Below are 12,831 nucleotides of genomic sequence, written 5' to 3' on the forward strand. Positions count from 1 at the left end.
TCGTACGGCACCGCTTCAGGCACTGGGGGACATAGCCAGCGACCAACCACGACGAGTAGATGTGCGCGAGTTGCGAGCCGTCAGGGTCCCATAGTAGCAACTCAGAACGAGTGATACCGTCGGGACCGGCCGCTTTGCCATTCTGCATGCGCTGGAGACAAGAGTGAACCTCTTCACCCGAGATTAAATCGCCAAGGACAGTATTGTCAGCCCCACCGAAGGAACGGAAATGGCCCAGTCCAAGAAACGGTCGCTCTAGTCCCCAAGCATTTTGGTAGAAACGATGTATTCCATGCATGGGTATCGGACACCCGATAACATTGTCCCCGTCTAGGACAGTTTTGGCTAACCGCTTCCTATCAGAGTGGTACAGCCGCCTCAGAAACACCCGGCGGTGAAACCTTTGCAGGCGACTGCCCCTTCTGCCAGGCACTTCTCCACTTATCTCTCTCTGGCGACGCAACTGTTTCGGCGGAGACCCCAGGCTACTAATTAGCCAGTTAGCTTTGGCTTCAATGGATCGCACCGAACACTCTTCAATCTTCAAAAAGAGGTCGGAGTCTTCCCCCAGTCTGACCCCATCAATACCCGCGTCTTCTACAAGACGTCGAAGCGCCTGTTTCATCAACGCGGGCTGTAACGGAATCATGTCAGGAAATTTCAGCCCTTGGACGAGTGTTTCATCATCCAGCACGACTGGGGGACGACCGCCTCTCGCACGGTCAGCCTTTTCAAGGCTACAAGCCTTACCCCTCACCTGCTCCTCCGTCCTCCCCCGCCCCAGGTCTTTAGCCACGGACTTCCACGACCAGGTATCTCTGGGACGGTTCATAAGAACTCGTAGCTCATTGACCTCCTCCACGGTCCAACGCCGGTGCTTACGCCCCCGAACCTGCTGTTTCCCACGTCCCGGGTTCTCGCTTGGCATGTTCAGTTATTTGTGTCTGCTTAGCATGTGATTGGTCCAGCCGGCACGTGAGAGGGCCCTGAACGAACAGAGCCCACAGGAAAAGTTAACCAACGCCCGGCACTGGTCCACGATAACCGGTTTGCACCAGGCAAAGTGGCACCGCACCGCACGCGGTTTAGAGCTCTCCCAGGTATCATTTACTGCATTTGTACCTTACCGTCAAATCATGGTGTCTGGACGCAAAAAGCGGAACCAGTGAAAGGACACCGACGATAGGTACGCCACAAAGAACACACGGCCTATCAAATGGGATAGGGATAGACAGGACACGGGGGAGTTGACCGGAGCCGGCCGCGGAATCTCGGAGGTATAGTCTCCCGGCGGCGTGCACTGCGACGGTCACCACTTCCTCCTTTGCCCCCTAGCCAGGTCGACGGCATGTTACGGGGGATCGGCGCCCGTGGCCCGGTACGCAGCTGTTTGGTCGGTCGCCGGAGTACGCGACGCAAGCAGGGTTTGAGAAACGGAGTCTCCGGAGAGCGCCTTTGCGCCCTCGGTCTCGCTAGGCCGGGGTCGGCCACGGAGGAGTGCGGAGGACAGGCCACCGAGGCCTCTCCGCACGTGGTCCCTCCGCGCCTGGTTGGGCCCGCAGGCTGCAAGCAGCGTCCGTTGACGGGCATCTTCCACCAGCATGCGACCCAGTGAAATTTGAATGGGAAAAAGACATAACTAACAGTTCACTGAGCCCAACCACTCTACCTGAAGGTTGCAAACCTGCCCCAGACTACATTTTGCAAATGATTAAATGTGGCTGCAAAACTGACAACCCATGCAATTCCAAAAAATGCAGCTGCAGAGTACATGGTTTGCCATGCACATTGTCCTGTCACTGTTATGTTGTAGGATGCTCAAGACAGTTTTAGATAGGATTCTTTCCTTTTTCTTTTATAAATTCCTTTAAACTTGTTTTTTCTCTCCGTCTCTGATTCTGGTGTCTCAGGAAAATGTGGTTAGTTGGTATCATTGGACCTTAACATGGGATATGCTGTATATGACCACTTCCACATAAACATTATTCATTTCTTATACAGCTAATTTGAAGCATTTGAATTGATTTACTGTGCATAACATGTCATAAATCAAAAATTTTAATGGATGTTGGTGCTTCGGGTGTGAAGGAGTTAATATCTATGAAATGTTCTAATGTGAAATCAAAAAACAAAATTTTACACATCCACGTTCATTGATAAACACTGTAGAAATCAAATTTTATGCGCTATATCAATATTTTTGCATAAAATGCCATAAAAAACGTTTTTTGTTTTTGGGCATTTAAGGGTTAATGAGTATGACTAAAAGATGGTTGGCCTCAAAGGAAACATGACCAGTTCCACTATTAGACTTAGTAGAAAGCAGATCTGATGGATTTGATTTGATTTCTTTACATGTTCTATTTCACAATATCACAGTTTAAAGATTAAGTTGTTCTGGGAATGAAGGGGTTAATATTTAAAAGTTTACAAATATTAAATCTAATGCACTGTACACATCCACTTACATGGATACACACTGTAGAAAGCAAATTTTAAGCAATTAGATCAAGTATTTTGCATGAAATACCATAGAAGTCTATTTTGGGTGAATTTTTAGTGTTTTGGGCATTAAGGGGTTAATAATAAAAAATGCTCAAGGGATTTCACCGGGCACCCTCTTGAATCCTTAAGAGGGGACCCCCAGCAGCAAGAATCAGTTGAGAAAAAAACTTTTACCGACGAAACCACGTTAAGCCCCATGACTCCCGGACTATCTCATTAGATTGTAGATCTGACTTTAACTATTTGACTATCTTATATTATTTTTACAATTGTTTGACTATAGGGCCCGAAATAGGGTCACCAGGTTGAAAGTGGTTAAAGGATGAGTAAGAGGTTTTCCAAATGTAATAAATAATCTACACTAATGCAAAAGAAAATATAATAACTAACCGTGGCAAGAGCTGACAGGGGGAGGCGTCGTGAACTTCAAGTCTAGACAATGTGCAGCACATAAACAGCACTAAACTGCTTATTTGCACGAGCCCAAAAATGCACTCGCTAGCTAATTATCTCTAATTGTGCTTAAAAAAATGACAGACGCATGACGTGTCCCGACAGCATGCAAAGTAACTGGCATGAGCCCATCCTGCCGCCTCCCTGCAGAGTCGTTTTACATATGCTGGTTGCACATGAGCGCCTGTGTGAGAAGCACATGTGGGCGTCCAGGGGGGGAGGGGAGGGTTAGCCTGGCAGACAAGACAGGAGTCGAGGGTCAGGGCCTTTACTGGAGCCCCTGGTGCCAGTTGAGGCCTAGTTGTGTTGGGGGTGGGGGGTGGCGAGGCTTTTTTGCATTGTGCTGCTCGCCTGAGTCCCAATGGTGTCTCCTATGGGGGAGGTTCCTAATCAGATTTATGCGTGCTTAACTAAGCCTATCACCTTGCTATGTTCACCTCGAAATCTCAGAGACAGAAAGAGAGGAATTGAGAGACAGGGAGAGAGAAGAAAGAGAGAGAGGAAGAAACAACGTACTGTAGCATAGCATATCAAGGTGCTGCAGAGTCAAGTCCATATTGAGCCCGATTTATTCTTTACACTTCATACTTCTGTGCCATAATTAGCCACTAAATGCTCAAATGAACCCTATTCAAACTAGATGGGAAGCAATCAATAAGAATCAATGATGACATTAAATGATAGTTTTTAGATGGTATGTTATTTATACAGATGTGAGGTTTTATGTTGACATGCTATGCTGGTGTAGCACTGAATTGTTTTCCTTGTACTCTATTTACTCAACCATTTACCCTGTCATTTGTTGACTGGGGTTCATGCCATTTACTCTGATCTCTATAAGTCGCTCTGCATAAGAGCACCCAATAAAAGCCTAATTAGTAAATGATGTTAAATAGGATGCCATTAGTAGTCAAACAGTCCACTGGATGTACTGTATGGTTATGACATCGTATATTTCATCTTTCCCTGTGGGATGATTGTAGTTTTTCTTGTGTTGTATGGGACATGTTCAATCCATCTCGTTTCAGTACAGCACAAAAAAAAAGTGTTAGGCTCTATTCATATTCTATCCTCCATGTCTGCACACACTGTGTGGGATGGTATAAAAAGAAACAATGGGCAGTTTATTTTATTTTAGGGAAACTCCCCATACCATCCATTTCGCAGACCTACTTTAAAAGCTGAAACTAAATTTGAGCACTGGGCAGATGGATTCTTTTGCAAAACATTCATGGGTGCAACGCACGACACGGACCACAAGCCTGAATCCAAACACGCATAACAATAAGAGTTCAGAGACACGCTGCCTTTTCTCTGCATGTCTGAAGGGCTTGATATAGTTTGTTGCGCGTGGTATCGTGCACCGACAATAGCCGAGCTTGTAGATCAGCGATTGTCGGCCTGAGGGATCAAAGAGGAAGGCAGGGTTTTACAACGGTACTGCTGGTTGGTAGAGAGAACACAATGCATGGAAACAACCCCCTCTCTCCATTCCAGATCTCCTTTCATCCCACTTTCCGTTCCATTGCCCGCCTCCCACTGTCGCCCAGTTCACCGCCCAGTTAACATTGGCTCCAGAGAGGCCACCGAGGACACAGTGTGCTAAGCCCTCGCAGTTACCATTTTGGTCACATGAGGCACAGGTGGCAAGGGACAGGCAAGGGACAGACAGACAGAGACATACGGGCAGAGATGCTTCATAGTCCGTTGCGTGACACCTTCTACAACAAATTAGAAATCAGGCTACAGACAAAGACAGACAGAGGAGTGATGGAAAAGAGACGACAGGAAGATGAAGAAGCAGGTAGACTAATAGACAGACATAAATACAGACAGACAGAGTTTGGCCAGAAGCCAGCTCCTCCATCAATAGCACTCTGGGAAATAGAGAGAGGGGATGAGATAAGAGAGAAAGAGGAAGATGGGAGGAAAGGAGAGGAAGAGAAGAGGAGGATAGATCCTGTAGATAAAAGAGAACAGACAGGCTGCAGTAACAACAGAGGGACCCAGCATATAGGGAGGAGGAGAAGAGAGAAAGAGAAAAGAAAAGAGGCTAAGACACAGAAAAAGAGAGGCGTGCAGAGATAGATCTTAGTTTTTTCATAAAATAATGCCCTATTTAATACTTTGTCATATGAAGTAGCAAAAATAGATAATCTACAAGCTCACAACGCATCATATCCAGTTTGTAGAGCTGCTATTTTTGCTATTTGGGGAAAAGTTAAAATGTATTTTGAAAATGTTTCACTTATGATAATTGATGACATGGTTTTATATATATTTAGCCAATCAACAGTATTAACAAGAGCTTGTGACTAAATAATACACTTATGTGTTATGATTTGGCTATTTTAGATTAGCCGAAGAATGACATAGGGGATTAAGCTGTTCCTGATTTTGCTGGGGACTCCCAGGAACCCCCCCAGGGACCACTGGGGGTCCCCGGACCCCACTTTTATAACCAGTGGAGTAAAGGCAGGAAGAGGGAGGGTAAGAACAATCCTATTGATGTGTAACAAAACCCGGCACTCGGGGACGGACGAGAGGACAGATGGGAGGGATGAGAAGAGAGAGGAGCAGTGTGACAAACGCTGGGGAGAGAGAGGAAGAAAAGGAGAAGACGAGGAAGAGGGGGATGAAGGAAGAAGGGCACAATGTCATTTTGTTTAATAATGCAGCGAGGGAGCGAGAGAGACAGGAAGTGATAAAGAACGACAGAATGACAGAGGAGAGAGAGAATGAACAAGGCAGGGAGGGAGGGAAGGATGGATGGCTGCCAACATTGAGAGGTAAAGTGGCCATGGATATGGCATGATTACTGGTTGTGGGCAGAGATGCGTGCACATACACGTGCACGCACACACACACACACACACACACACACACACACACACACACACACACACACACATGCATTACACACCCCACACACACGAGACAGATTGCTGCCACACAACACCGGTGAGAAAGAGAGAGAGAGAGGCAAGGGGAGATGGAAAGATGGAGATGGAGGGAGGGCGAAACAGATGTGTAGGGAGGTGACGTGCCGTTGTTTCCTTGGCTCGTTGCCAGCTGTGCCTCTAACCTCTTTCAGTCGGACGGCACAAGTTTCTCAAAATGGTGGACAGGTACGTGAAAAAAGAAAAAGAAACCCGTCTAACTTCTGTGCTACACCAAAACAGAGATATATTTAATATCATAACAACAACTAGGGTTTGGCGATATGGACAAAATCAAACAGCATGATTTTTTTTACTAAATACCTTGCTTTTGTGAAGAGAATATAATTCTTTTTTTTCAAAGACGATCCCAGACAATATCTAGTCTCATATCACGATATTGATCTAATACCGATATATTGCCAAGCCCTAAAAACAACCACAATGTCTGTTAACAAAACCCTGGGTTAAATCTGTGTCACCTATTGTCTTCTTAAACTGCAGGACATGATGTATTAATCATATCCATGCTGGGTTTGACTCTCTGAAATGGCTTATAGTTTCCCTGTGCTGTCTGTGTGAGGCTGGAGTGCGTGCAGCATGTCTCGCCCGAGCCTCTAACCCGCAGTCCTCTAAAACAGCAGGGGGCCGCCCATTCAGGATGGAGCGCACGCTGAGTCTGATCCTCCAAAATGGCCGACAGTTTCACCACAACGTCTGAGAGAGACGGGAAACCGTGCGCTTGTGTACAGAACCCAAAGCCGTACTCTAACCCACGGCTCTCTGAAACAGCGGGGCCCGTCTATTCAGTGCAGCTCCCTTTTGTGTTGGTGCAGGCTGCTGCCGTTACCCCCAGCGCGCTGCGCTTGCCTACGTATTCTAATGGCTCATTTTTATTCAGGCGATAAGGTCAGCTACCCACAGTGGCTTAAAAGGCCCTGAGGAGCTCTGGAGTGGCAGTGCTGTTCTGCATGAGACAGAGATGCACCGATATGCAAGACACTAGAGGAGAGACGAGGGGTTCTAGTACAAACACAGACAGGGGGATAAATGTGGGGAGAAAAACATTATAAAAGAAAAACAGATGGCAAGAGAATTATAAATGTATAGATATATTTAAAACAAGACAGTTTAATAATGGCCTGACAATCCTGTAAATTTGAAAAGGCTTTCAGACAGCTACTGTAAATTAATCTGGCTAACTGAATCCAGCGTTCATCTTAAAATTTCTATTGAAAACATTTCTTCATGTCTTACTGTAGTGGGAGAATTGCTTTCCTTCATTCCTTTACATTTGACTACAGTGGTATGTATGTAGTGGTATGTATCTTGAACAGAGCCTACACATCACTGATGAAATGCTAAAGTGCGAGGACGCAGAGGGCATTTTAGAACCGAAGGGGACGCATGCGTTCCCAGTGTGCGCGCATTTCCAGGTTTGTTCCTTTAATTCTGTTAATTATGTTAATTCGGTACAATTTTTTTTTTCCCATGAAGTGTAGATGTCGGAGGTTTTTTCTTTTTCCTTCATCCCAAAAGTGGGGGGGATACCCCCCCCCCCCCCAATGGAACTGGGTATGTTCAATCCCCCTCCCCCCCTCCTCCTGCGTCCCTGCTAAAGTGCCAACGTGAGCCGTGTGTGTTCTGTGTGCTAAGCGTCAGCTGATCTGTGTGGTTCACGTCAGCTGCGTGGTGATTGGTGCCGTTTGCATGTGGCAGCGTGAGTTGCACTATGTCTGGTCTAATTTTGTGACTGGTCTACATTTGTGGGATATACATACAGTACAGACGAACCCTGTTCTAGACCCTGTTCTAGACGCCTTTTTTTTCATAAATGAAAAAAAGGGGGGGGGGAAGACTACATTTTAAAAATAGGTTTCCCTCAGTCTGTCTGCTTGCTTTCTTACTACAATACTTGGGAGGGAGGGATGGATGGATTCATGGATGGATGGATGGATGGATGGATAGGTGGATGGATGGATGGCTGGCTTCCTCACTTGGGTGTTAACTTCCAGAGCTCCCCCTCTTTCCTCCGGGTGTCTGGGTTGTGTTACTGTCTACTGAGAATAGCTTCTGAGACGCATGTGAAGTTCAAATCTCCGCTGTTGGCTGGCTGAGGGTTTTGTTTTTGTTTTGCTTTTACAGAGCACTGATGTCACACAAAGACAGGTGGCAGCGTGGTTCAAAACAAAGGCGTTCACCCCTGTACTCTCCCTTTTCTTGTGTTGTTGAAGGTTCACACGGCAGCACTGCAAAGTCCCCAACATGTTTTTCTTCACAAGGTTGCTGGGTGGAATACTGACTGGTAATTGGAGTATTTGTTAATAACTATCTATCTCTCAACCTATGGCTTGAGACCAAAAATGTGTCAGCTTCTCAAGGGTCCATGAATAACAAGCCTATTAGTATATTGTAATAACTCTGACTATGATGAGTCCTAATAATAACATGAATCAACGATTTAATAAATGATCTCAACCCTAACCATAAGTAATGACTGATGTGCTTTTCAGTGAATCTGACAGTTCATTATTATAGTAATTTTTGGGGGTATTTATAAATTACTAACGGTGTAAATCAAGGTTCAAGGTGATCTTTTTGTTGAGTAAAATCCTTTTTGTATGTCTTTGGACATTGTAGCAGCATGAAATAATAAAACAATTAAAACAAAAAAGAAAAAGCTATGTCTATTTTGTATATAGATGTTATATGCTAAATATCTGTGTGCACACAGTGACACAGTGACTGTTATTTCACCATGATTTCCAAATAACATCCCCCAATTTCACATTGAAATTCGATCCAGATAAGGAGGAGGTCTACAACAGGCAGGAATCTGTGTGTGTGTGTGTGTGTGTGTGTGTGGGGGGGGGGGGGGGGGGGGGGGGGGACGACTGGGTTCAGGGTGCGGGGAGACTCACCATTGGGGTTCGTGGTTCCATCTCCATCCACCTGTCGTTTCTGTGCACTCTTAAACTCTTTGAGGGAGAGGTACAGCACCTTACGCACCACCCGCTCCTCTGACCACGGGATGCCATCGCTGTCATCCTGCGGAAACACACAAGAAGGACGCTCCAGTCAGCTCTCAGCACAACAAAAATAGTAACAACATGATAGTGTGACTATTCTGGGGTGAATATTCGGTGAAAATAGCAGATCTACAAGCTTGAGTCATATTAGACGAAACAACTTGGTGGGGGAGTATATATGGTTGGTTGCTGCCCATGAACTGATTTTCAAGAGTCAACAGTTTGAAGATCTTAGCAGCTCTTAGCATACGTGGTTATTAATATTATACTATTAAATAGTATGACACCATTAATATAACAGCTTTAGCTTGCGGTTAGGCACAGGACCTCTGGACCAAATATTAGCATGACAATGTACCGCAGACTTCATATCCCACAACACCCTGGTAGGGAAAAGTGTTGCAAAACCCATAGTAATGAATGGGTAGGAAGTGAATAAAATGAAAAATGTGTCATGGGACAGTGAGTTCATGTGTGGCTAATCCCTGGCTCAGAGACAGAGGATGTTATTGTTGAGGAGGTCACCAAAAGTCACATACATACACCCTTTCCTTTTCAAACAAACACGTGACACGCTTTCCTTCGGTCGGCCTCGATCTAAAGCGACAAACGCATGGCGTCAGCTCCACCGAAGCCCACTTGGATTGCATCGGAGACACGGTTTATTTGATGAAGTCAAAACAACCGCTCGCTGACAGCAAGTTTCCCCTGGCTTAATAGAAAAATGTCTCCCTACGACGAGCATTGTTAAAGAGGTCTTTAGTGGGTGTCCAACAGCAATAACCATGCTGTCTCTCTCCCCTCCTCCCTCACTCCCCCAACTACAGCCCGACTCTGGCAGCTGTGTTTGATGTCGAACAACGTTAATGACTAAAGGAAATGAGATTAGGACATGAGCAACAACAAAGAGGTATTAATAAATAATGGAAGCTAGAAATAGCTCCTCTGTCGTCAAGCCGCCAGGCTAGCCGGTTTTTAGTAGGACGGTTCAAGAGAAGACAAAACATTGTCTTCTTTTCCCCCATTTCTGGAATTAAAAAGCTATGATATGCTAATCAGCTCAGCACGGATATAAAAAAAACTCATTCGTAATCTTAATTGGGGGACTCATCAAACGTTGTCGACTCATCCTGACAAGTACTTTTTCCCCCCCACATCTCTCGGAGCTGTATGGAGTGAGTGATGTGCGGGGAGGCTATGAGAAACGCTGTGTCGGGTGTCGGATGGTGCGTGCTGATCGACCCGGCTCACATCCTAGGAATTGCTTTGGCACAGCAGCTGGCGGACAAAAGCTGTGACATCAGCGCGGGGCGCATTAAAAGTCTCCACCTCACCGGAAAATAATTACTCCGAGACATCTTATCGCCACGGTAATAACTGATAACGGCTGAGCCGATCCATTAAGAGCGAGTGCTCTCGTAAAAACTACTATGGCGTAATTCATGGTTGGAATAACAGGGATACTTTGCGTGTGTGTGTGTGTGTGTGTGTGTGTGTGTGTGTGTGTGTGTGTGTGTGTGTGTTTCACAGTGTCATTCTGATATTATGCGCCCACATCACTGCCAGTGAATATAATACTTGTAAAATGACTGCAGCTCGTAAACAGTGCTCTCCTTGAACACTGCCAATCCTGGCTCGAGTGCAGACTATTTATACACACCCACATGTGCGTGCATACAGTACAAACTCACCCTAACCCTAACTCCAATTAAGACAGATTGATGACACTTTATAGAACAAAAGACAATTGGAGATTCTTAAAGCATCAGGTTATACGGTAGAATAGCTTACCTCTGTTTATGTTTGTGATCAAGTCAAATTAAACGGGAAAAAAAAGCGTAATGCAAAAATACATTACATCCTCAACATTGTCAAAGTCTTCCTCTAAAACTATATGACACCGACGCTGACAAAGGGTCGACAGGGAACACATTCTAGACAAAGACCACATGAACCACGGTCCTATTCTGGGGTGAAAATGTTACGAAAATAGCCAATCTGCAAGATCCCCATGCCTCACAACACAGGGTGTTGTCTGTTGTGATCTTCGAGATCGACTAACCCAGAACATAACCCTAACCCATAACAGTGTTTATAATTGACAGTCTCTGTCTCTGACATAGCAGAATGAAAGCCTAAACCCCAAGATGACCCTTTTGAGGTTGCAGACAAAGGTCAACAAAACTATTTTGTCGGATTGTGTAGAGCTATTAAACTGGTATTTGGGATTTAGTTTTTGTTCTTCATACACTGGGCCTCCAGTTCAGGGCTGAGCAATTCCGGACCAATGTGTCACAAAACAACGACGAATCAAATAAAACTCAGTGACATAATACTAAATGTTAGGATTGTTTATGGAGCTTATTCCGATTGTGTTTCTGCAGTGGATATAAGCCAACCTCTGCAGAATATTATTTTTCCCTCTGCTTTTGGGACTCAGGGGCTTGGGGGCTCTCAGAAGAGGTGTGTGTGTATGTGGTGGGGGGGCTTTGAGACAAAAGGCTGAATGTCTGCACATGATGAGGCTGATGGGTGACAGCTATGTCTCCATGCGCGCGCATGCGGACGCACGTACACACACATGGACAGTTCAGTGCACTGATGCTTTACAGCCTCTGACAGAGGTTGATAGTGTGTGTTTGGAGTATGCCTAGCAGTTCCTCATTACATTCTTCTGTCACTCTCTCTCCCTCTCTCTCTCTCTCTCACACACACACACACACACACGCACTAAAAACACTTGGGGAATTCTGCCATTTTCTCCCATAGTTAATGTCACCTAATCCTCTGTGTGTGTATGTGTTCACGCACGCATGACTTTGTGTGTACGTGTGTGCACGTGCGTGTGTATGCTAAAGCCTGCCAGGTAAGCACCAATTACCTAGATGGCTCGGTGGCTCTCTCCCTCATAGCCTGGCAGAAAGCCAAACACTGACACCCACACACGGAAATGATGGTATATCCCTGGATTACACACACACACACACACACACACACACACACACACACACACACACACACACACACACACACACACACACAGATTGTATACCTGTGTTTCGCTCCATCATACATGTGAATACACACTGATGTAATGACAGTTAACCATAAACTCCCTCAGAAAAAGACTAAGAGTCTAAAATGAACAAACAAAGTGGTTCATTGTAATCCTTAGAAGGAAATGTTAAAATAATTATATGAGGGGGTATTGTGTATTGTAAACAGCAGCAAAAACTTTAAAATTAAATAAAATAACCATAACCAAAAATCTACAAAGTGCATTTAAAACAGAAAGCAAGTGCTAATTCTGACCTAAGGGGTAGCACTAGCAAGAGGAAAGGCCATGGGGTGATCAAAATCTTCCAATTACATTATGAGATATCTTATGTGCAAGTGCCATGGCATCACCAAAATCAGTAGAGTTCATCCTCCGGGGAGCAGGGATGTCAACAGCAAATTCAATGACGATCAGTACTTTGAGATATCTGCATTTTTAGCCCTGCCGCTAGCGGGGCTAAAACTGTATAAAAGACAGCCAAAAAGTCAGAGTATACACCTCGCCGTCTCTCTTGTGCTTCCCTCAGTATCTTTGGATGTGTGCCAAACCGATTTCCTGCCCCGCGCACGTAGCAACACAGTCTGGAAAAATACTGCTGAGTGGGAGCTTTTAACAGCTGGGACAGAGAAAGAGAGCTTTAAAGCCCCAATCAGTGCTCACTGTTAAGATGTTAACCTGCAATCACACAACAAACTCTACACAGGCACGGAGCCAGTTACATAGAGTTTCACCATGCTGCTGTGAACCACAGGTTTATTTAGCAGCGCTGTCGAGATCAGAGATGTTAAGTATAGGCCTGACCCCTCACGGCCAACATGCATCTCTCCTCCTCCAGAATCCAGAGTCA

The 12,831-nt window shown here is 45.3% G+C and overlaps 1 protein-coding gene across 1 annotated transcript in view; it reads right to left on the reverse strand.

Moving 5' to 3' along the window:
• The window catches only part of jarid2b (jumonji and AT-rich interaction domain containing 2b), a 153,685-nt gene that overhangs the window by 78,268 nt on the left and 62,586 nt on the right, over positions 1-12,831 (reverse strand). The window contains exon 2 of the mRNA XM_084079879.1: positions 8,819-8,945. Coding sequence (XP_083936005.1) covers positions 8,819-8,945 — 127 coding nt within the window. The remainder of the gene's footprint in view (positions 1-8,818; positions 8,946-12,831) is intronic.

This window comes from Gymnoscopelus microlampas (genome assembly GCF_963454915.1).
Source record: "Gymnoscopelus microlampas genome assembly, chromosome: 15".
NCBI classification, from domain to species: Eukaryota; Metazoa; Chordata; class Actinopteri; order Myctophiformes; family Myctophidae; genus Gymnoscopelus; species Gymnoscopelus microlampas.